This window comes from Topomyia yanbarensis, chromosome 1 (genome assembly GCF_030247195.1).
Source record: "Topomyia yanbarensis strain Yona2022 chromosome 1, ASM3024719v1, whole genome shotgun sequence".
NCBI classification, from domain to species: Eukaryota; Metazoa; Arthropoda; class Insecta; order Diptera; family Culicidae; genus Topomyia; species Topomyia yanbarensis.
The window spans coordinates 21,736,532-21,762,243 of record NC_080670.1 but is presented as its reverse complement, the minus strand read 5'-3'; the positions used below and the strand labels follow the sequence as shown (position 1 = coordinate 21,762,243).

General features: G+C 41.5%; 3 protein-coding genes across 6 annotated transcripts in view; 1 reads left to right on the top strand and 2 right to left on the bottom strand.

Annotated features, from left to right (window-relative positions):
• LOC131677072 (RNA helicase aquarius) overlaps window positions 1-25,712 on the top strand; it is a 323,960-nt gene that overhangs the window by 75,239 nt on the left and 223,009 nt on the right. The gene's annotated exons all lie outside the window — the stretch shown is intronic.
• The window catches only part of LOC131677075 (probable G-protein coupled receptor Mth-like 5), a 219,638-nt gene that overhangs the window by 73,047 nt on the left and 120,879 nt on the right, over window positions 1-25,712 (bottom strand). The window lies entirely within an intron of this gene.
• LOC131677074 (retinal dehydrogenase 2-like) overlaps window positions 14,077-25,712 on the bottom strand; it is a 29,088-nt gene continuing 17,452 nt past the window's right edge. The window contains exons 2-4 of the mRNA XM_058956638.1: window positions 15,059-15,839; window positions 14,492-14,999; window positions 14,077-14,434 (exon numbers count right to left, since the gene is read on the bottom strand). Of these exons, the coding sequence (XP_058812621.1) occupies window positions 14,290-14,434; window positions 14,492-14,999; window positions 15,059-15,839 (1,434 nt within the window). The 3' untranslated portion in view covers window positions 14,077-14,289. The remainder of the gene's footprint in view (window positions 14,435-14,491; window positions 15,000-15,058; window positions 15,840-25,712) is intronic.

Below are 25,712 nucleotides of genomic sequence, written 5' to 3'. Positions count from 1 at the left end.
TTCTACGATGCATTTCTGACGAAGGGTAAATAAAAATTCTTGAGAGGATTTCTCCATACCATTTGAAGCTATCATAAATCCACGTACTGCACGTACTAGTAATTCAGCGCATTAAATACTTCAATTTCAACAATCGAACCGAGTGTTATTTTATTTCATTTCGAAACACTTGACCCATGCTAGAACAATTCGAATGTAACTTCCCCTCGCCAAAAACCACCAGCAAACCAGCATTCAACGATACCATCCTCCATCCATCAAACTGCACAGCAAAAATGCACGAAACAAGGTTCTAGTCTCGAATGGTTGTTCTTATTATAAGACCCAGCTTTGACAATGCCTGCACCCATCCATTCGCTCGCATTTAAAACAAACAATTCCATTACCACTGAACGGAGGACCTCACAGGTCCGTCCGGCTTTGATCTGATTGGCCGTCGCAGGGAAATATAGAAGAATGTTACTAAAAGTCGTGACATTCCATTTTCCTGACCGGCTCACGCGACCCCGCAAGAAGGTGTTACCTCGGTCCTTATATGTCGAATGGAAAGTTGCCTGGGCAACGCTTGGAGTGCTTGAGTACTGCGGCCACCGACTCCGGGGGTAGTGGCGGGTGGACATTAGCATCACTGAGACATGAGACCAACATAACGCGCGCGCGCTCGAACACGAGACCACAACTCATCAGCTTCGAACCGTCTGACTTCCAGTTCGAAATGGGATTTCACGCTAGAAATCACGGTGAGGAAGAAGAGGGCGTTGATCTTGCCAGGTGGTGACCCTGGGATGTGAACTTTGTACAACGGCGAATATAAATAAATACACTGCTCAGCGGTACTGATCTCTGCCCATGCATGCTGGGGATCTTCATACACCGTTGTACACCATGACACATCATCTTGCGGGGACATCGAACTTAGCGGGGTAGTACTACTCTTGGTGAATCCTCTGCGTACAAACGTGACGAACCATTTTGCGCAGCTATGTCAGCTCTGAGGGTGTTCAGTCAAGTTGCGTGACGTAATTTCGCATCAGGTAGGCAGGCGCCGCCGCAACGGCTAGTTTGCCTTACAACAGAATCCATTGATGACTGTCAGTGAGACCTTCACTTACAACTGAGCGATTTATTCCTGTCTGACAGCTCGGGAACCAGCCGCGACGGGAACAATTTTGTCCGAAATACACTCTATCGATTCTGGTAAAAAAAAATTCCATTTCATTTCGCTATCATTGTTCCACAAATCTCAGCTATTTTTATTTAAGTGTCTGCTATCTTCGGAAATCATGCGCCAAAACGTCATACGCATTAGCCCCCTAGGGCAGCGATTAGCGCAGCACACTCGTCACCTGCACTTTCGACTAATTTCGCCGATTTTAACTTGAACAAGCAGCGGTCATTCGCAGGAAGCAACCACTTAGGCGGTTTCCAACGCATTTATCAAAATCACTACCCAAGCGCAACTATTAATGGCAGTTGCTGGCAAAGTTCACCTTAACAGTCTGATGTCTGATGCGGTTCAGGTTTTCCACCTTTTACCTCCGTTACGTATATAGGTAATGGACAGATACATGCGAACACCAACCGGACGGTGTCTGCTTCGGGCAGAAAATCAAATCTCGATCAAATTTTGACAACCAATAGATCACTTGCGAGCGAGAGCGACCGCGGGCAGCTGCGAACCTATGCCGCGTGGTTATTGGCAAATTTCTCCCATCATCGTTCAATCAATAGTGCAAATACCAGTTATTTTTCTTTGCGCATAGTCATATGCGCCCCGGAAACATCTCGCGTTTGTACGATTCGAGTCACTAATGTGTGTCTATCCGATTCCGATCGCTATGATAGATGGAGGGATGGGTGTTGTTACGACGGAGAAGTCTCAGAGGGCAAGAGCTGGGGAGTCATTGAACTCTTGTGTTACCGAACCGGCGGAGGTCCAGTCAAGTTCAAAACCGGCACACACTTACCGTTAGCGAATATGGGTGGTGCGAGCGGTTGGTCGATCCTGATGGATATGCTTTCAAACATAACCTTAATCTTGGGGGCCTTACCGACCGTACAGCATACGCCATTTAAATCACGCGATTTGAATCTTTGAACTGTACATAAAAATTACGCAAGAAAAATTGCACAATAAAATTCGACGGTTTAAATCGCACAATTTACATCGGGTAATCTAAGCTATACGATTTTAGTAGAGAGATTGTCATACAGAATCTAATGGATAACAGCAGATTTAGATTTATTTGACAAAAAAGAACATTCTCCAATTAAGATAAAAGCACAGACTAACAGACAGAACGCTACGAGGGAATTCCCTCGAAAAACATCGATCCGACAATTTTCCCAGAACACTAGCTCCACCTTTTATTCACAGTCCCAAACACTCATTTACTGGTGGGTTACCCCTCAGGTTTGGGAACAATTTTTTACTAGTGGCCTATCCCCCATATGCTTGTTCATATGTCAGTGGCGCCATAATTTCAAATGTGGCCACAGTCCCAATTACAAATATATTTAAAATGACCGTTAAAGCGGGCGAAGCTTTGTTTTTGAGTGATATGTCTGTTAGTCTGTGATAAAAGTACCACCTTTCAATTGCAATTCGAGATCTAAAGCTGGATATAGACCGCAAGATGGAACAAAAGTGCAATCACAGAGAACAGACATCCATGATCGAACAAAAATATTTAAAAAACGTGTGTAAACATTTGAATTAATATACTAAAAACACTAGCGCCGCCACACCAACCTATCCCAACTATCCGTCAAATCGATTCCGGAACCGGTTCGAAATCCTGGATGGATTCTGCATGGAATCTAGCTCAAAGAAAACAACCGATTCCGACTCTATCGGTTGACGCATTTGAGCTGGAATTCATGCTGGAAGTCCGAATCGGTTCCGGACTAGTTTGACTGGGTAGAGGAATAACCGCCGTCAATTCTGTCGCACTCAGCCACAAAAAAACATGACGACAGTAGCGCACCTGGTTTAGATATCCAAACTACCTAATTTTGAATTTTATAAACTTAATCAGTATTATAATTATATGTTATTTCTTCTAATAGAAAGTAATATTGAATGAAAAAAAATATTTTTCCTGTCTCTGAAAAATATCTAGATAATCAATTTCTTGTTATATCATTATATGAATTCGTTCTTCCGGTTTCAGTTTATACTAAAATGAATTGCGCAAATCACTGCATTAAAAAGTGCAGGTATTGACAGTCGAGGTTATCCACCGAAAAATCTCGGATAAATCCAATTTCTATGAAAACATTTCCAATATTTAAAGCAACCAACCTAACCACAATACAAAAATTCCGGATCTCAATAATTCGCAATAAAATATCGAGTTCGACTGAATATTTTGATGTTGAACGAGAGAATCAGTGTTTTCACTTGTAATTATTTTTTTGTGAAACAATGTATTGTTTATCTTCAAATAATTAAAATAGAACAACCATCCTATATTATCAATGCAAAAAATACTTTCATTTGAGTAGTACCAATAATGAAATCTAGTTGGCGCGTCGAGCGGTAAGTTTCACGTTTGAGTACCAATTAAACGTAACGACGCTGAATCCCTCTGGATAAAGACGTCTATCGTCTGTTTACCATTTAACTGTCCGTGTCATTCCAATCGAGCACAAGACCAAAAGAGATGATGAATGAATTTTGGAGAGTATTGTGATAGTGAGCATGATTATTTGAAAAAATTTCTGAATCGGATCTCTAAGGCAAGGTAAAATATATAAACATCACGGTGTCTTCTAACAGTTGCTTCAACCATTACAGCTATCCGTAATATTTTAATTTTCTGGTAAACCATAGAACCGGACCCGTTAGGCACGAAAGTCGTAGTTTACCGGGAAGCGAATAAAAACAATATTTTTTAAAACCAGCAGGAGTTTTATTGGTACAAAACTTCACACCGCCCTTCATGATGGTAACTGTAGTTTATGAGCCAACTGAAGCTAACGTTGTGACAGTGGTGCTAGTTTGAAGAAAACAATGTTGCCATACCATTTTATTTAGTTGGGGTTAGATGGCAAGTCTTTATTAAGTAATTCGGCGTCTTTAATTAAAAGTATCTATTTTCGTTCGCACCCTTTTTGAGTTATCAACATTTAAAAAGGTCGTATTTTCCAGTGTAAATCTTTTATATCTTTTGAACCAACAATATAAAAACTTTCTTGCTTCAGCGAAAGTTGCTCCTAATTATGCCCTTATAGTGCTCAGAACATCACTATTATGGCAAAATTCACATCGAAAAATTAAAACGGATCGAGATACAAGGATGTCATCTGCAACAAAGTTATTAAGAATTAATTGCTCTAGAAAATTGTAGAAGAAAGTACGGTTCTACCTGAACGACAATTTAAAATAATTTTAGCCACTTCGACTTTTTACGACCACCCCAAAAACCGCTTCAGGCAAAAGAAGCAATTTGACACGCACAAAAAATGTTTCTAAGACATCAAATCTTTAAATCAAAAGATGAAAGTGTAAACAATTGCTTTCCGCTTCCTGGACCACCGTGCATTGCTTGAAGCGGGGTCCTAGCCGCCATGGGATGCTCTCGGCTCAAGACGCGCGCCTCAGGTAGAAACCTTTTCATGGCATTACGTACGTTCCCTGAATGGCATATTGGAATCGCCATTTTTATTTTTTGTTATTTGGATACATATTAACTCAAATACGTGTTTTTTCATCACAAAACCTTTTTTCCCAATTTAGCTGAAATACCACTTCGCTACATTTGATCGGCCTTCTTGAATTACGAAAAGTTAACTTCAGATTCGCAATCAGCGATGCCCAAACCCGCTCATAATTTAGGATTTTTTTAATTTGGTGTCATGTTGGATATGACTAAGCTGATCAACTCTGTCAAAAAAATCAGTACACTATGCGAACCATTTACACGAGTATGGTGCTTCGTTGCTGAAAGGTTAGGAACTTAAAAAGAATGACTTGTGTGAAGCAGTACCCCGATACCGACGATGCAAGAGAAAAACAGCATAATGACAATTAATTTCAATAACCTCCTGATAAATGTAAACACAAAAAATGCATAAAATCTGCCTTCAAGCTTGCAGTCAATAATAAATTTCCAATAAAAACAACCATAAAAATCAGACCGATCCAATTGCTTAATAAATCACGCGCAAGATCAAATAAAATTAAGACCTCAAACTGTTGCGTCACTGCGCACGGTTTCGCCCATAGCCTTTGGCTTCGGCACGGATTACCTACTAAATAAGTAGGCAATGCTTCCTTTCAGCCGTTTCTGCTACCGCGACTACTGCACTTTATTACCGACCGATCCGTTGCACATCGCCACGGGATTATCAATCAGTCAGCGGGATTGCGCAATGTATAGTCCTACCTACTTCTTGATTTCCGTTTGAGCGTGTGAAAGTCTAGCTGATTGGGACCTAGTGTCGTGCAGTTCAGGAAGAGTTAAGGCTAGTTTACAGTTCGGAAAACGTGTCACGGGATTTGGGTCCCTGTGTATTTTAAATGGAGCTCGGGATTTCAAATCCCGTGACGGGAAATGAGTCTACACAAAAATGACAGTTTTCCTGAAGTGTAAACCCAACCGCGGGAAACATCACGGGATTTTAAAACTCTCCACACAGAAATTCGGCCGGGAACAATTCAACACAAATTGTTTCCGACGGGGAAAATAGTATTTTTAGAAGGTTTGCGATTTACTGCAAGTTGGATACTGTTTGTATTTTTAAGAAGCAGCAGAGTTTTTGGTTTGACAGTTTGGAGAGATCTCGGCGGGAAATTTTCCCTGATCAAATCCCGACGCAAATCCCGTGCGAAATCCCGTGATCCATTTCCCAAACTGTAAACTAGCCTTTACGGTTCTTTTGCAGGGTTAGTGAAAGTATTCTGTGAACAACCATGGTTCACAAAAGGGACCAAAACGGGATGGAAAAACGTGGATTATATGAAAAGTTCGAAAAGGCTTATATTTTACTATAAACCATTCGAATCAAAGCGCATATAACTTCTGTTACGCGAGTCAAGCTTAATCGTTTCTCGATATAAATTGTGAATGAATCATGACATTAAATGACTTTACTGTGAGTTTTGTTAACAAACATTGCCATTAAACTGTGAAGTAACTCAGTAAGTTCAGCCAGAAAATGATATCCGGTTAAACTTTACTGGGCATGTTTGTGTATATGGCTCGCAGTAAAAGTCAAGATTTTCAATGTATTGGTCGGCATCATTAAACGCTCAACAAACTCTATTCAGCCGCCGCGTAACGCGACGTTCTTCAAAAATCGGTATTTACATTCAGAAAATGTACTGCGCCCATATTGTGTAGGTGTTTTACCTACTGCTGATTTTGGAGAGTTTTGTAGATTTTAGGTATATTTTACTTAAGAATAAAGAACAGTGCACAAACTTAGGAGAAGATCAAAGTCCCACTAAACAAGGTCCCAGCGTGCGTCAAAATTGACAGTAGTAGTGAACAGTGACAGTTTTGAAACGTGGTATTGATGAAGTAGACGCTACCAAGCGTGGTAGAAACTGTGACCCATACGAGCACATAGGTAGATTTTGTTTTGACGTATGCTATATAACCTAAATTAGGTCATTAATAATTTATTCTGAGTAGTTTTACTTGGAAAAGGATAAATATATTTTAGAAATTTCCACCATTTAATTGGTAAATTATTCCTTATTTCATGGGTACAACGCTAGTACTAATTCCCCAGATACATCCAATTTACCGTCCAGGTTAACACTAGCATAATTTTTCAGAAGAGCGTTACAGAAATTGCATACTTTCGAAAAAGCAGTTCCTTTGCCTCAGCCAATAGCTCTCGATCCATGGGAAGATTGTCGATGTCGCGGCGTTTGTTGTTAATAAAGTCAGGGTACGCAAATCTGCTGTGGTTATTGTTGTTAAAAATTGTGTGGCGCTTTTGATTATTGAGACGCTTGGCGTTGTTGTTACCGTAACGGATGGTATCAAGTGTATAAGTGGACACTAGCTCTATATACCAGATAAAATTAAAGTAGAAGGGGCATAACAACGAGACGATTTTGTTTCAAACGAAGTTGAATGATGTCCTTTTTAACTATCTTAGCGGGTCCGTCCAATTTCAATGTACAACGGCCTTCTAATTTTAATGAATAATAATAAGCATTAAGCCAGTTTGCTTGTTTTGACCATCTTAAGAATCGACCTAGAATGAAAGATAGAGTCTATCTGATCTGATCGATTATCATAATCGATGAAGCGTTTAGGTAGATTTCCCAAAACTTGCACGACATTATCTGAATGCTTCGCTTTTGCACCTTTATTTTAACCAATAGATTTGCACAAAGACAAAAATATCCAGCAACATCACTATCTCGACCATTTGTTATCATCGAGGTCGATTTAATCACTTGCTGACACGGGTTCTCGAATGGTCGGCAGTTATACTGGTACCTACCGCGATTTGCACGCACATTACGTCAGCCGGAGTTGCAACATCGATCGCCCTGAGGTGCCACGATCAATTGATCGGCGAAAGCAATTATACAAGGCTCCCACTGTGATCCTCAATTAAAACATTTCTATAGAGACCACTCGGTAAATCGGAGCGTACGTGTGGTCGGTTTCATCATCATCAGCAAATAAACACTCCTCGCCGATCTCCACTAAATGAATAATCAACTATCGAAACAAGGAAGCTGCTCCGATCATGTAATAATTGCACACTCGGTTGATTAAACAAAAATTTACAAGAAACGATCCTTTAATGAAATGAAATAACAGATCACGAGTAGTACATACGGTGGAGCTATTAATCATCGATTGCCGGGTCGGGTCCTTCTCATGCCGGTCGGTCACAACACACGAACGAACGTCGGTCGGAAGGATAAACAAGAAATTTCTGAAATGTCTGAATTTACCGTAATCAGAAGGAAAAGGCCCGGGGAACAAATGTCGCGAACATGGTGAATAACAAATCCGTTAACTCAGGATGTTCGAGCTGTTCGAGCATTCCTTACTTGGGATGCGTTCCCCGTTATTGCATTATGGCCAACAGCTTGTATTAGACCTGTAAATAAATCCAAATAAACCAGCTGATTGACTTCTACCACCAACCGCTTCAAGCTGATATAATTTACAACGAATACTAAAATCAGAGATCTCCAGAGTTTCATGATTTTTTATTCTCTTGGCTCCATGGAAACTAATGGTCGAAGCTTATTATTTTATACATATATAATTTTACACTAACACATATGCAAATCGCGGATAAAAAGTTGTACACCCCAAAGGTCACTTACGCGGCTCTGGGATAACCGTGAACAGACCGCATCAAAAATGAGCAAACGCAATCGAACGCTGAGGTAGGAAAGTCACCCCGCAGGGATAAGCAGTATCGAACGCACAAATTATTTAAATTGGACCCGTCATCGCAAGCTTCGAACGTGACCACTTTCGGCTAATCCATTTCCTTTGGGGATGTACCGATAATTAGTTCAATGACCCTTTCAAAGGCCAAATGGAGGTGTTGATGATAGCATCAGTTTCGGCTATCTTCTAGTTCGATTTTTAATGTAAATCCATCAAATTCAATTGAATTATAAACGTCACTTTTAGGCCCAAAAGTCGAGAAAAAGTTGTGCGGCAAGTAGGTATTTGTTCCCACTATAACCACAAACTCTAATTATCCTGTTCGTATAGTCACGCCAGAATTCAGCTCTGCGGTACATTCTCTTAACTGCGAGCAACCATATCAATCACATCTTCACCTACGCAGGAAGTGAAAACCGTTCCACGAATTCCCGTGAAAATTGCCGCAATATATCTTTGCCGCGCTCCGGCCGCTCATCCCACACGAGGTGGATGCGAGGAATCTGCCAACGCATCCCCACTGGACACGCGGCCAGCCGAAGGGAAGGATTCCGCAAATCGATTGCCATAAATTGTGACGTCAAGACGGCGGCGCATGGGTTTCGTGATGGGTTCCATAGCCACGGTCAAACCTGGAGGCGTAAATATCGAGTATGATAATTTGATAAACTTCTTTCTCCTCTGTTTGTGCGCAGATCATTGCTGGATGGATCCGCGAGCCGTATCGCTGCCAATGGACCAGTAGAGGGCTGCCGTGCAGCAGCAGCGGCAGCCACCATCCAGCGGAACAAGCATAGGGAGAAAAATAAGCTCCATAACCGTAATTATATTCCTTCCGAAGCCGTCGTACAAATCGCTCGAGATAGTTACATAAGCTGTGTACAAGGTGTAGACTGGAACCTCGGCGTAGCATGATGGACGTAGATAAAACAAAAAAAAATGAGCAGAAGAAAATACATTAGGATCATATCACTTTTTACAAGCCCTTCGGGTGCACTCGGTGATCCGAATTATTGATGTTCGCTTGTGCAAATTTTATTCTAAAATTTTATTCTAAAATTAGGTTGGTGTTCGGATAAGTTAGTAACAATTAAATATTGATGAAGAATGGACAGAAACCTCAAAAGTGGTCCGAATTTGATGAAAATTTCACATTAGAGTAATTTTATGACGCTGAATTCATATTCGATGTTATTTTTTGTTTTTTTTTACCTCAAAATTTTGCTACCGAGCGTGGTTCGAAAATTCAACATTGACGAATATAAAGTGCTCTATATCTGAAAATTCATTACCAAAAAAATTAGTGTAGTGTATTTTTAGCAGAATACATATTTTTTCCGTTGTTGATAATGCTGAGAGACGTTTATAAATTGTAGTACAAGACCTGGGAAATCATCTCCTTCAGACATACCAGATACCAGAATAAAAACAATGATGATGCCAGCGACAATTAGAGATGCCAGATTTGAATATTTCGTCGCTGTTGTGCTATCTTATGACAAACGCCATTTTGGGGTAAACTGAGTTAGATATGCCACATTACTTGTTTGAAAATTCTCTACAAAGTGGCGTTTTCTGAATTTTGAAATTCTACTTGGTTACTTAGATATATCAAGAAATATAATGAGAAATTGCGAGTTTTTTGCTTCAAATCACTGTATCTAGGGATTTGCTCAAGTTATATTGAAATTTTAGATGTTTTATGTGTGAAAATGTCTGAGTAACACAATGGCATAAACATTTTCAAAAGAAAATTACACGAGTTGTGAGAAAAACACAGTTTTAGTTTAAAACTGGAAATAAAGGATATTTGGCAACACTGTAACCAAACATAACATTTTTTTCTAGATTCCCTGACTCATTTCCTTCAAAATGCATTTCACCTATTGTTTATAGACCATATGAACGCAAAGATATGAATAAAAGTTAAAAATTGATGATTTTTTTCTATGGAAAATTTTCCATTCACAATTATGACACGTCATACAAATTTTGTCATCAATACACGCCTATGACGCGTGTGAGTGCGACTTTTGTTTACATTCATAGTAAAAACTCGCAACATAGCCAACCGATCTTCGTAATATTTGAGAGATTAATGCAGAATAGAAAGAAGCATCAATTGTCTTCTTTGGATTGTTTATACCATTTATAAGTTTCAAGATATTCAATCTCAAACTTTAAACATCGTTTTTCTCGAAATGTGCTAAATGGCGCTTGTCATAAGATAGCACAACAGCGACGATTTGTTTTCTTTTTGACGACATTTGAAATGTTGTGAAGACGTGTTTTTCATTTTGAAGACAATTTTTTTCTGACGTCTGACTGATTTCTGGCAGAATTCTGGCTCAAAATCAATAACCGATTCAGAATCCTGACCGTTGAAGACAAATAAAGACATTTTTTTATGAAATGTGAAGACATTTGAAAAATATACCAGGTATCCCTAACCAAGTGTTTTGAAAGATGAAAATAAAACCTGTTTTAATCCACCTAGCGGTGCAATTGTGCCTTTCTCATTTCTCTAAACTATGGCACGGAGACTTTTTATGTTCAACATAATCGTGGAAATGTCCATTACATTCTTAGTACACTTTGCACTTATACACAATGGCATGCCAGCCACGAACTTGATGAGCTACGTGTCGACGGTGAAACACTTGAAACAAAAAAATATCATACTTCATTAGCCTAATCAGCATTAGATCAATGTTATCTGCTTGCTAACTCATTTTGTCATGCGGGGGTGGGTATGTGAGGAGGGCGAAAGTCCCATGAACGAACGACTCCCCAGCTTAAATTGGTATGCTTTGTGATATAGTGGTGGTTTAAAGATGATGGGGTTGAAAGGGAGGGGTATGAGGGCTGGATGGGGTGGTGGTCTGAGGGGTGATTTAAGGAGATTTTTAAAGGAGGGGCGCGAACAGTAGAGGGGGGGTGTAACCCCTCTCCGTAAACCATCAACTACGCCCCTGTTAAAATCCAGAAACCCTAAACGAGTCGAAAAAAAAATTTGGCCGGGATTAGGTTGACGTTTTTCAGAGTGATTGCATAACCTTTCTATATGAGAAAGGCAAAAATGTGCCAAAATCCAAAAAAGTGAATCGTAGTCAAATTTTTTTTCGAGTTTGCATCAAATCTCGACGTTTCATGCACCTTGAACACATTTAGCATCAAAAATAAAAATTCTATTTTTAATTTTTCCTATAGTTTATATGAGAAATTTCTGTGTGCCCGCACTCTGAAACCCGTAATTCCGTAACCAGAATTCCGATCCATCCAAAATTCAATAGCAGCCGATGGGAAGGTTGCACCTTTCATTTGAGACTAAGTTTGGGCAAATCGGTCCAGCCATCTCTGAGAAAAATGAGTGACATTATTTGACACATACGCACATACATACACACACACACACATACACACACACATACATACATACACACACACATACAGACTTTTTCCGATCTCGACGAACTGAGTCGAATGGGATATGACACTCGGCCCTCCGGGCCGGGATTAGGTTGACGTTTTTCAGAGTGATTGCATAACCTTTCTATATGAGAAAGGCAAAAAAATAAAAACATAATTGCACTGTCGTGCCATTTTACGGCCGACAGCCAGTGAGTTCAAGACGGATACAGGTGGGTATTTATTTATATATGCCTAGTGAGCAAATTTTCTGGCAGAGACCGCTCTGCTAGATTTCTGTAAGTCTTGATTTGGCAGCCCTGTCAGATTTCCGCGCGTATCCTGTCGGGTTAGTTGAGCTAGGGCGAACTCGGTTTCGCTCGCGTTTTCTGGCAAATTTTGACAGGAACCGAGCTAAACCCTGGCATAACTCGGACATAAACTGTGCAAAGATTCTGACGATTCCTACTTGGCAGAATTTAGTACGAATCGAGCAAAACATCAGACAAAGATGTGGCAGGAAGCGTGCAGAGATCTTGGCCGTACATTTCTGGCTCGATTCTGGATAAAAGTGAGCAGCATCGGTTGGTTTAACTGCTTCTGTCAGAGACGGTTGCTGCATTTGAGTGAATTCGTTGCCAGAATTCTCGCACAAAATGCTCGCAGAAACTCTGCCAGCATCAATTTCGCTTTGCTCAACGTTTGCTAACTTTCTGCTTGTCACGCTGATCGGGTGTGAGTGCGGTTGTCATTTTTCTTCGATGAAGCCGAAAAAAGAAATCCTCTTCAAAAGAGGATTTGAAGAAGAAAAGCATAACGTTGCGGGCCTTTCTGGTGCCATAAGTTTCAGTTCGGTCATAATTATTTTAATAGGTACATATTTCAGTTAAGGTTCAACTGAAAAAGCTTGGAAATGCTTGGCTATCTTGGAAAACGAAAAAAAGCCGTTTTCTCTAACACCGTTGTAAAATTCTTCATGAAAATGAATAAGTAATACTCTACCAATGCCCCGAATACATTGATTCATTTTCATGAAGACTTTCCCCACGGTTCGAGAGAAAATTTCTTTTTTCGTTTACCAAGATGGCCGCTTATTGAGGCGTTCTCAGTTGAACCTTAATCTAAAGACGCTGAATCTTTCTTGTATAAAGACACGCCGTCTCCTTCGTTTGTTTACCATTTATCTGTCAGTGTCATTCCAACCGAGCACGAGACCGGGCAATGGTCTTTGTTCGAGATAGATTCGAAGACCTTTTGGACGGCGCCGGTGGTTGAGTGGTTAGCGTGACCGCCACTCACTCCAGTTGCTCTGGGTTCAATCCCAGCCCGAGGTCGTTGCGATTTTTGCGAGGTGAAAAAAAATCTATAGCCACGTCTTCCTTCGGATGGGAAGTAAAGCCGTTGGTCCTCGGTCCATGAGTTGATGGGTCGATATCTTGTCCAGATAATGAGAGTCAAATAAACAATTGAGCTCTTGTCGACCGGTAGTATTTGTGTCATGTGACGTGTACGTACATGAGCCGTTGAAAAGTCTATAGAGATGGCGTGTCTTTATACCAGAAGTAACAACGCTGAATCCCTCTGGATAAAGACTCGACATGTATATCGTTTGTTTTCCATTTATCTGTCAGTGTCATTCCAATCGAGCACGAAACCTGTCAATTGCCGTCATTTCTTCGAAGCGATTTTCTTCGGATTGAGTGCTTTTGACAAATCTCGTGCTCGATTGGCATGACATTTTCTACGACATTCGGCACAAAAAACTTAGCTACGTTGTCATTACCAGCCAATCTTCGATTTGACAGTTCTGAAAAGAAGAAAAAAAATTCTTTCTACGGTATGCCTACAACCAATACTAGGGCACTTGAAAAGTTCAAAATTACTGTAGTACCGTGTTATTGATTTTAAGATTATTACCGTTAATCGAGTAAAAAACACCTCACAACTAGTTTGTGCTGAAAAATTATTACATCGATTTACAAGTCAAATTGTTTCGACTTATAATACAGATCGCGACAGTAAATAAAAATCATATGCAATCAATTTCAATTATTGGCAGTTACTTTGCTCCTTCATGCCTGTTTTTTTTGTTCTGACCTGCATCATCCTTATCAAATCCAACAAGGGGAGGAAACCTGTCCAGATATTCAATCGAGCACATTCGAAGCATTTCGACAACTTTCTCAGAAGAATCGATACGCTGTAGCGGGAAGAAGGAAGCCGGTTCGCTTTCTTTTTTTATTCGTTTGAAAGTGAATTAATTTCCGGTCATTAATAAAAGGCGAAATCAAGTGAAAATCTTTTCTTTATTAAACCAATAACCGGCGCTATTTTTCAAACACAGGGTACAAGCCTGATCATCGCAAGGCTTGCAAATTATTTCACCCAGGGCTCCACGGTAAAACAAACAATAAATCCAATGTCATCGGTGGTTGCAGCTGGGTATTGAAAATAGTTGCACATCTGTTCATACTTACACAATTTCAAAGGGAGTAGTCTATTAGACTTTCGTAGGAAGCTTGATTGTCACGGTTTTAGTTTCTGTGTACAATTCGATTCCACTATAGCCTAATTCACGACCGTGGCCCGATTGCTTGAATCCTCCAAATGGAGTTGTTGGCACAACATAATCGTAACAGTTGACCCTATTAATAAAAACAACGATGAATATTTCATTTATGCGCCTCGTGCTACAAACTTACCACACAGAGCCAGCTTCAACGGTACTTGCGAACACCAAAGCATTATTGATGTTGTTAGTTAGAACGCCTGCAGCCAGACCGAATTCGGTGTTGTTTGCTCTCTCGATGACCTCATCCAGTGTTTTGAACTTGAAAATACTCTGCACTGGTCCGAAAATTTCCTCGCGGGCAATTTTCATATCATCCGTTACATCGGAGAACACTGTCGGCTCAACAAAGTAACCAACTTCTCCAAAACGCTTGCCTCCAGCTTGCAACTTGGCTCCCTCTTTATTAGCTGATTCGATGAAACTCAAAATTTTATTGAATTGTTCTTCATCGACCTGGGGTCCTTGCTGTGTGCCTTCCGCAAACGCATCGCCTACCTTACGCGCTTTGGCCATCTCGGCGGCTTTCGCGACAAAAGCATCATATATTCCTTCCTGCACAAATGTACGACTTCCGGCGCAGCAATTCTGTCCGTGGTTAGCGAAGATGGCATTATGAGCAATTTCAACGGCTTCGTCCACTGAAAATAACATGATTCGAGTTAATAGAGAATAATTCAACATGTTAATGATTACATACAATTTACGTCGTCAAAAACAACTAGAGGACTCTTGCCGCCAAGCTCCAGCGAAACTCGTTTCAAGTTCGACTTGGACGAACCTTCACTAATGATGCGTCCCGTTTCAACCGATCCAGTGAAGGCTACCTTCCGGATCGCTGGATGATTTACAATGGCAGCTCCGACTGTGGGACCATACCCGTTGACAACATTGATAACACCGTCTGGGAAGCCAGCTTCCTTGGAAAGGGCAGCCAAATACAGCGCACTTAGTGGAGTCTGTTCTGCCGGTTTCAGAACCAAGGTACATCCGACGGCCAAAGCGGGAGCCCATTTCCAGGAAACCATCAGCGCAGGATAGTTCCACGGAATGATTTGTCCTACAACACCTACCGGCTCTTTTCGGATGTACGTCAAAACTGGACCATCCGACGGTACCATACTTCCGTGCACCTTATCCGCCCAGCCGGCGTAGTACCGGAAAACATCAATCATGCAGTTCATGTCAAACACCGAGTCTCCAAACGATTTTCCATTGTCCAGCGATTCCAGGTTAGCCAGTACGTTGATGTCACGAGCAATCAAATCGGCCAACTTGTTCAGCAGTTTTCCACGCGCCGAAGCATCCAGCTGACGCCATGGAGAATCGCGTGCGAATGCTGCCTTGGCTGCTTGAACCGCTGCCTCGACGTCAGCGCTGTCTCCTTCGGCGACATCGATGATCTTCTGGCCGGTGGCCGGATTGATGGTTGGAAATGTTTTGCCACTTTTTGCCTCCACGAATTGGTTATTGATGAAGAGCTGCAGGGGACAGAGAAAAGATTAAAGTGTTTTAAGAGGGAATCCAATGCAATATGCACTATGCTAAATTTCTCCTTAGTCGAAGATAAAATGTTCTTTGGATAGTCATTATTGATAGACTTGCAAATTCAAGTAATTTTGCACCCATTTTAATAAATTTTGCATCGTTTTGATATCAAAGTGGTACCAATTGATATAATAAATACTGTGTGTTCGGACTCTTCAATCCGCAACTCCAGAACTCCAATTGACACAAAATTCAATAGCCGCCAATGAGGGTTGGGAAGGTTCCTAAGCAATTAAAAGTTTGTTCAAGAAAGCTGCATAAGCTTCTCGTTTCAAGTAATTCAAATAAATTCGCAGAGAACATTATATGAACTTTAAAATATGCCTTTTAGTATTATTGGAACTTATTGTCTTGGATTGTACCTTTTGATACATGCAGAGCCGTAGCGTGCGGTTGGTCAGGTTGACCCCCGCCAAGGGCGCCAGCCTCAGAGGGGCGCTGAAATCATGACCGGTTTTTTAATTGTTGTGAGGATAAATCATGAAATAAGTCAAGAGAATGTGCCATTTCCAAGGGAACTGAACACTGAAAAAGAAGAGAATGTAAACACCAAAGCGTTGCAAAACTAATGCAGTTTTTGCTCGAAGAGAAACTGAGTCAAGTTCTAGCTCCAACTTAAATAATACGAAAACAGAGACAGAAATTATGAGAATTTCATTGATTCTTCCAATTCACGAAAGATCTTGGTGTTATCAAACTGTAACACCTGCTCGTCGAGTTTGTGTTAGTGGAATGTTGTATTCACATGTCTATGTGATGTTTTTCAAACCTTTACATCTGAAGAAAGGGGGGATTCATGTTCACCGCGGCATATTCACTGACAATACTGCAAATGCCTTTGTGATCACCACCTTAGGAGAGCGGAGCCATTACCATGTACATACGAAATCATTGTTCGAAAGTCGAACTAAAAATAATGACAAAGCTAACACTAAAGGGGCACAAAACTGAGACTTCGCCAAGGGCGCCAGAAGGTTACGGCTCTGGATACATGCACACATACATATACAGACACAGAACTTACGCCAGTAACATCCTGATAACGGCATCCTGGTCATGACGGACGTCAACGGACAGGACACGGATCACGAATTGGACAGCGACTTTGGGCCGACAGTCATCCTGCCCTACTCCCTGAGTAAGGATGACTCGGACCTGAAATGGCGAGTGGGCTAACAGTACAGCTACCTCCGTCCCGCTAAAATCTTACCAGGTCTCTGGGTACGTTCAAAACTCGTTTCCAATGGTTAGTGGTACTAGGTTCGGGTGGACCATACCCGATTTTACGCAGCAGCAACAGCCAAGTCAAAGCACCACCACCAAGTCACCATAGCCGAAGGGAAGTGCTTGGAGCTCCACAAGTTTGTGGACGCGAGAAACAATGTCCATAAGGGCTGTAAGGAAATGGATCTCAGAGTTCAAAAGGCGCTAGTGTCTGCTGTGAAGGAACACGAAACGGCAACACTGATGGCTAAGGTAGCTGAGCGCGCACTAGCGTCGGCACAGGCTATCGTTTACTTAGCTCTCTCGAGTTAGGGGAAAGAGCGTTTCCATTATTCCAAAAAGTGGAAGAACTTCTCCTGCAGATGGAAGGTCAGGCAAGGTCAAGAGGAAGACGTGCGAGGAAGCTCTTACTGCCGAGGGAAGGACGGCACTTAATAGGAAAAAAAACTGGAGTACCGTTGTAGGGCGGAAGGAAACAGCTCAAGTGGAAGAAGAGAAAAGTAGAACAGACACTCATCAGAAGGCGTCAATAAGACATGCTGTGCTCTAGAATGATCGGGCTTCAATTTTTTCAAACCCGAACCCGATTCGAACTCGAGAGCCCGAAAAATGAAAAACCCGAACCCGACCCCAGTTCGAAATTTTAAAATTTGAAAAACTCGAACCCGACCCGAGCTCGAACATTTTAAAATTGCAAAACCCGAACCCGACCTGAACCTGAGAATGAAAATTTTGTAAAACCCGAGCTCCATAATATGAAAATTTAAAAACCCGAACCCGACCCGATCTGGAAAATTTATAATTTGAGGAACCCAATCTGAACCAGACTTGTTAAAACGAAGAATCAACCAAAGATCCCGAAGATTTTTAATTTTAGACACCCGAGCTGGGTCCAAGACTCATCCAAGGCTCGAACCTGAAGTAGCACCGTACACGTCCAATTATATCTGCATATGGCAAAACGAATTACTGGCGAGAGAATATTTGTAATGTTCTGAGAAACTTATAAATCTTCACCGGAAAGTAGGATAAAACGGCGGTTAATGCATCGGGAAAAAAGCGGCATAATGATGACAGATTCAAACAATCTTGCTCGTCGTACTTAACCAAAATTTTATCTTTTAATAGAAAACCATTCCTGCTAGAGCAGTTTTGTATAATATATTAAACGTATTAATTAGGCTATGTCAATTAGCAATTCGCATTCGACAGTTTACACGACATCACCCGCGTTACTGTGTGGTACAATCAAACTTGTGTCGATCAAGATTCTCTGACGAGTTCTGGATATCACATTATTAGCTAGTACGGTATGCTCGCCAGTAGATACTTCGACATCTCCAATGAAGTTCTCGGAAAGACTTCAAACTTCTACAAATCTGCTCATGGCTTGAACAGAACACACAATATTTTTACGATCAATTTCTTAAAATCGTGGAAATTTATGTTTTTTCGTGTAGTAATCAGATCATGCAACGGCCTAGGTCGGGGGCAATCTAACGGATAGCGTATATGTATGTACATCTGGCGTTAGTATACCATTAACATATATGTGCCATCGTTGATAGATTGTCTCTACTTACCGTAGATTTTTACTCGCTTGAACCAATATTTTCCGACAAATTTACTTTGACTTGGTTTATTGATGATTGTCATGAAAAATAAACCGCATAAATATTTTGAACGCAAAACACTTATTGTTGAACGTTCCATCGTGAGTGCTCGTTTAAAACATAAAATAATTCATGCAGTTTGCGAATCTGAAGAGAATAAATTTTATACATAAATAAAAATACAATATTTGAGAAAATATGACGAATTCTAGTGATTCAAAGGTTGTAAAATTTAATACGGTTATATGTGTCATCCATTCGTATCACGAAGTAAAGTTGAATACTACAAAAAGCGACAGGGTGTTGTGTATAGACGTAAACAGCGCCCAGAAAAGGTTGGGTGTGATCTGTTCAGAACCTGAACTCGACCCGAATTCGACAATTCCATATTCGAAAAACCTGAAACCGACCCGAACCCGAAAGTTTAAAACTTAAAAAACCCGGACCCGACCCGAACCCGAGAAAATCAAATTTGAAAACCTGAAATCCGACCAGAACCCGAGAAGTTTAAATTTACAGAACCCGAACCCGACCCGAAATCCGTCGGGTTCGAGTCGGGTCCGGGTTTCGGGTCCAAAAAGCCGAACCCGACCATCTCTACCGTGCTCGTCAAAGCAAATGACGCGACGACATATTATGCAGTGCTCCTCAAGAAGGTTAGGAAGGATCCGGTGCTGAGGGATTTGGGTACAAACGTGGTGAGAACCAGGCGTATCCAAAAAGGTGATATGCTCTTCGAGTTGAAGGAGGATCCCACGTTTAACAGCTCATCAACGCAGGTGATTATGGCAGACGTTACAAGCTTAAGGTGGGAGACGGTGAGTGTATGCGATGGCCTGGATGAGATCACGACGGTAGACGAAAGGAAGGCAATGTGCAACTTGGGCGAAGTGCATATGATGATCCGGTTAAAGAAAGAGTACGGAACAACACAGCGATGATTCGCGTACCGGTAACCGCTGCTGACAAGGCGCTGGAGGTAGGTGATATTACGGTAGAATGGTCAAGATGCCCTCGGAGATCCGTGCCACGGTTAATTCACAACCAAGCCGAGAAATGCTTCAAGTGTTTGGGCTTTGGACACTTGACAGTAGCATGCAAAGGTCCGGATAGATCCAGGATATTCTGAAAATGCGGGAAGAAGGGTCGTCTTGCGAAAGACTGCAGAGCCGAAGTGCATGCTCTGCACTCCAGAGGACGGAAACGACTATCAAACGGGTGGTTCCAAATGCCCTGGTTACAAGAGGGCGACTGCCGGCCAAACGGGAATGGAGATAACCCAGATAAGACCACCTTGCTCATATTTCTTTATTGTACTCTGACGTCATACCTTAATTCTGACAGGTGGTAGTCCTGTTGTTCAAAATTTTATCTGCGTATTCTCAACATGATCAAATACAAATACAGTATTGGACAAAACATGTGCAACAAATTCCGAACTTTATTAAAAAAGTGTCGGTAAACTTAATCGTTCTTGAATCGAATCAAAGTAAAGCTCCACAATTTAGGAGTCTATATAGTTATATGGGCCATAAAACCTTTAACGACGGTACACTAAGAAATTTATTGCGAAAAGTGCATTTTTTCGTTGGACAAAAAAAAGTGCAACTTTGGTTTTCTCTTGATTTGTTTTGTCAAATTTGTACACAAACAAGCGGGAAAGAATGCGTTTCACAACAAAGTGTTATAGAATTGTTATTCTACCATCACTACTCTAATATCACATAAAAATCCTTGAGCTTGAGCTTGAGCTTGTGCGACCACCCCTGGCTGCTACTCCGTTGGGTGTAGCGAAACATCTTTCAAGACCCGAACGTAGGTTGCGGAAAGAAAGGGAAGGAATTTTAGTCCTATACTTGCTTTTGCTAGAGACCGTATATACTACTGCGCACTCCACAAGTATTACGGGAGGAGGATATTTGATAGTAAGTATAGAAGTTGGTATTTACGCTTCATTACCGACGTCAGAGAGGTGACTCCACTATCTGGACTGGATATCGATCCATCAACTCATGGACCGGGGACGAACGGCTTTACTTCCCTTCCGAAAGAAGACGTCACCACTGATTTTTTCACTTCCGAAAAATCTCAACGACCCGTTGAACCCAGACCAACTGAAATGAGTGGTGGTGACGCTTACCACTTAACCACCAGCGCCGTCTTAATATCACATAAAATTCCTTGAGAACTACAAAGTACTAAAATTAGTATTGCCAGCCTAGGATTCAGAATCAGAAGAAATTATCGATAACTGCTTAAGGAAAGATGTCACAATATTAATTTCTGTTAAATAAGGAGTGGAAAATCGAATATATCACGACTGTGTCCCGATTGCATTCAACCGGAATTTTTTTTTCGGATCGCATAGGTGGAAGATGACGCTCCACTACTTCAAAAAACGACCACACAGGTGGAAGATTACGCTCCACTATGTTAAAAAGGAGTCTATAAGTGATATTTCAATGTTCAAAGTGAATTAGAGCTATCTGGGCCGACAATCAAAGGATGAGCTGTTGTAGTTGATTGATTTTCCCGACGCCTTGCGAAAAAACACATAAGTGCCTATTGATTAAACACAGCAATAACCATGTTTGATTTTTTTTGCTCAAAGTGACTTTTCTCTTCTCTGATTTCGTATTTAAGATATTATTTCTGTATACAGCATAGTGACTTTTTTAAGTCTTTCTCTACTTGACTAAAAACGATGTTTCATTACTATTAAGAGTTTCTTGGGCTTTAGACAATGCAGAGTCGGATACGACCCCACCTGGTCTTCGGCACCTTTGATTCTTAACTGGCCTGCGGAGGGAATAGTGCAGCACATTTCCCAATAGGACCAAAATAGGCTCTTTACCCTATACCGAAAAAACTTATTTTCAGAGATTTATCGTTTTTTGGCGTTACCGAACAGTGAAATTAAATCTAAGCGCGTATTTTATAGGTTCACATTAGTTTTGTTTCGAATTATTTTATTCCGCAACCCGAGCTTTCAACAGCTTGTTCCCGCAGAACTGCAAAATTTAAAAATAATCTCAAACCCTACAAGGTTGCATATGCTGTAATCGAAGGTAGCAACGCAGAGTACACATGATACCACTATAAATAGTTTCGATTGGGCGCGGCCGATAAATCATTCAACTGTCGTCAGGCCGGCGCGAGCGCTTACACTACTGCGGGCTTTGCTGGCCAAACGACTTGATTTCGTTCGTCTCAACCCAAGGCACCAAGGAGGATCGATGTTTATGACTCGAGAATAATTTACATTTTCATCGCTGAAATGCATAAACAATTCAAGCATTTAGTACCGCAGTGCATATTTTAGGCTTTTCGGGGGGTGGTCGGAGCTCGGGAAGGGTGCACAACGCTGCCATCATGACTGCGAAGATACATATCGGTAAGTGTCATCACAGTTTCGCGGCCTATCAACCTTGAGAGGCTCGCGGGGTCTCATTCTGGTGCTTACACGATTAACGGGACCGATAAGTTTCAGTTTGGCATGGCTCTCGGTTGAATCGCACTGTGCCCCGTATCGCATTACAGAAGTCGTTTATCTTGTGTCGGGTTTTTTTTTTTCTTGTTTGCCATTTTGTGTGACCTGCAATGATTAAATTGTAGCTGGAAATTACCTACTTGAATCGAAGTTCAATGAAACTTAGGATTTTTTTCAACTGAATCAAATTAATGTTTGTTTATGTTTGTTTATGATTATTACCTTCCCCAACATGCCCCTTGGCCCCAATGGTAGTTGCTTAAACTAATTACATTTTAAAATTGCCAATATTTTCGCTTTTATCGCATTCCGCGTCCGGTTGAAGTCAAAGGCCGTCGCCACACTGTTAAAAATTCGCTGGAGTCCGGTAACAGTGCTCTGGCAACCATAGTTGGTTCTGCTGAATGGAACTCGCAGAAGAGAGTTATTACGTAGAGCTCGAACGCGGGCTTGAAGATCCAGGCGTCCGAGGATTGTAGGGCAATCCACTCTGGCAGAGAGTAAGTCCGAGGCGAACAGGGCTCGAGAGCAGTCCCTCTGAATGCTGAGTGTATCGAGGTGTATTAGCTGGCAACGGTTTTCATAGCTCGGCAGCTGAAATCTGTTTCGCCATGGGAGATGCCGAAGGGCGAAGCATATGAACCGGCGTTGGACAGCCTCGATTCTGTCAATCCCGTTCCCGGTAGTACGGATTCCAGACAGCAGAACAATATTCTAACGTTGAGCGGACCAGCGCGCGCAGTAAAGCGATTTAAGGCAGTATACGTCTCTGAAGTTTTTCGCTATTCGTAAGATGAAGCCACGACGACGTATGAAGTATGTGGTTAGAACATTAGTGCTGAATCCATGATGACTCCGAGATCCTTGATGTGACAGTGTCTAGGGATGCTCAAGCCGAAGAAATGGTAATAAAACTGAGTCGGATAGCGTTTCCGTGTGAATGTAACGATTGAGCATTTTCTCGGGTTTAAAACCATTCTGCACCCTCAATTCGGCTCGGTAATTTCCCAACAGCCGTGTAGTCAGCAAATTTAGAAACTGATATCTTAGTGAAGTGAGCTTTGTTCGCTGATTTCCGGTGAAATATTTTCCGAATATCAGCTCTTTTACTGAAGTCTCAGCCAAAAAAAATGTTTACTGAGATCTCAGCTGTTGAGATTTCGGTAGAAAAAATTAAGTGTGTGTTTAGATCACACCACATACTAAAGCTGTCCAGTTCCCTCTGAAGAAGTTCGGCATCGGTTTTATCCCGTATTTGTCGAAAAATTGTCATGTCGTCGGTGAAAGAAAGGCGGGGTCCTGGTAATGTGATATTGATGTCATTAAAGTAGAGAAGGAATATTACTGGATCGAGATGGCTTACTTGTGGAATGCCGGATGTAGCGAAGAATGGTGCAGATAGACAGTCCGTAATGCTGATTTGGAGTTGCCTTCCATCGAGGTAGGAACGAAACCAGCACAGAAGTTGTCTATGAATGCCGAGTTTGTTCTGCTTCGCCATTGCGATATCATGGTTGATTTTGGCGAAGGCCGCAGATTGATCCAAGTAAATAGCATCGGTTTGCAATCCGTCAGCGAATCCATCCATTACATATGTTGTGAACGAGAGCAGGTTTGTCGTTGTCGATCGTTTAGGCATAAAACCGTGTCGGTCATCTGCAATGTAGTGTTTGCAGTGAAAGAAAATAGGGTCTAAAACAACCAGCTCGAATAGTTTTGATAGGCACTTAAACACGATATTCCGCGATAATTGTCAATGTTCGATTTTTTTCCTTTTTATAAACTGGAAACATGTGCTCTGCTTTCCAGCAGGAAGGGAATGTTCCAGTAGTGAGTGATAGCTCGAAGACTCGCCGAAGTGGTTCAAGAAGCCCGCTGATGCACTTTTTAACAAAAATGGAAGGAACGCCATCAAGACCCGGGGAACAAGATGCTTTCAGTTTGGCTTTTGCTGCAAGAATGGCAGCATTATCGACACAAATTCGGTTGATAGTTCGTCGTAGACAATGAGTTGAATTGGCGGCGGCATCGACTTGTTGTGGTGGAAGGAGCGTCGTTCAATTAATGATTATATCAATCAACTTTCGAATTAGGTATTACTTTAAAAAAACACGGCTCTATATTTGTAAAAATAATAGTCATAAAATACTACTTCTACGACCAACGGGTTTGATTGGCAGTGTTTTTACTGTTACCATAAACTGCTTTCCTTCGATAGAGATGCTAAACATTTTACAGCACCTTTCCGCAAGAACCTGCTAACAATCAGTAATTCAATAGGACCAATTTCCAACCGACGATCATATACCCGTACAATCAGGATCGCTAGTTATCTTACCACCCGCTGAGTTGCTAGTCTGCTGTGAGTGTTAGCGAAATGCCAGTGAATCGTTGTTGCTTACGAGATGGCAATCGTTGGCTAATTGTGTAAAATGCCCACCTAGCCTGGTGCAAAGTGAGGTTGGTTCCGCGCGGTGCAGATTCATCCCAATAAGATGTTTGGAAGCAGCGCCGCCGCGACCGCTGTCATAGGAATAATTGGCGCGATAAAATCGCATCGGCATGCGGCTGCATCATCGTCATCAGAGACGACGGATGGTCCTCCGCATGGGTGATCCATCTTTTGCACTCACAAAGCCGTCAAAGGGTCATTTCAGAAGACAAAAATTGTCCGACGGCGATTAGTGGTCGTAACTTTAATAAATGGAAGAGATTAGACCAGTGGCGTAGTAGCGGGGGGGGGGGGTTTGGGGACGAAACCCCCCCCCCCCCCCCCCCGAAATATTTTGGAGAAATTTGAAAAAATTGAATATGTTAAACAAAAATATACCTAATATTTAAAATGAAATTCTCAAAGTTTCATTTGCAAAAGTTATCTTGTGAAAATTATTCCTTGTAGTGAAAATTCGCTGCAGACTCGACACCTACCTGTCGGCACGTTGTGGAGGCCAGCCCGACCTCCGAGGACTATAACAAGCGAGGAGCTAGGAGCTTAATGGTTCACGAAACGGATATCGCTACCGAGAGAAATTTCGCCACGTTTTGTAGTCCTTGACTGACGGCGTACATGGACTGGAGAGTGTGAGAGAAGTATCCCCATAGAGACCACCAGGCGATTCGCTGCCGCATCGGCCAATATAACCCTGCTGCAGCACGAAGAAGGACGTTGTTGAGTTACTTCGGCGAACAACGGAATCAAGTACGTTGATAGGCTGATCTAACAAGACAATATCACGAAAACTAGGGCCATGCAGTAGACGGCGCATGGGGTTATTAGGCCGAAAACCCGGACAAAATTATTTTCTGCTGTTATATATATTATTTTGCAATTATAATTCAAGAGAAGCTTAAATATTTGATCTTAAGCACATTTTTCATAAAAAATCCACTTAACAGTGTGAAATTTGTTTTCTTCTAATATTTCTTCAAAAACTCAACCTAAACGAAACCATTGTGAATGGTAGCTATAGTAACATTAG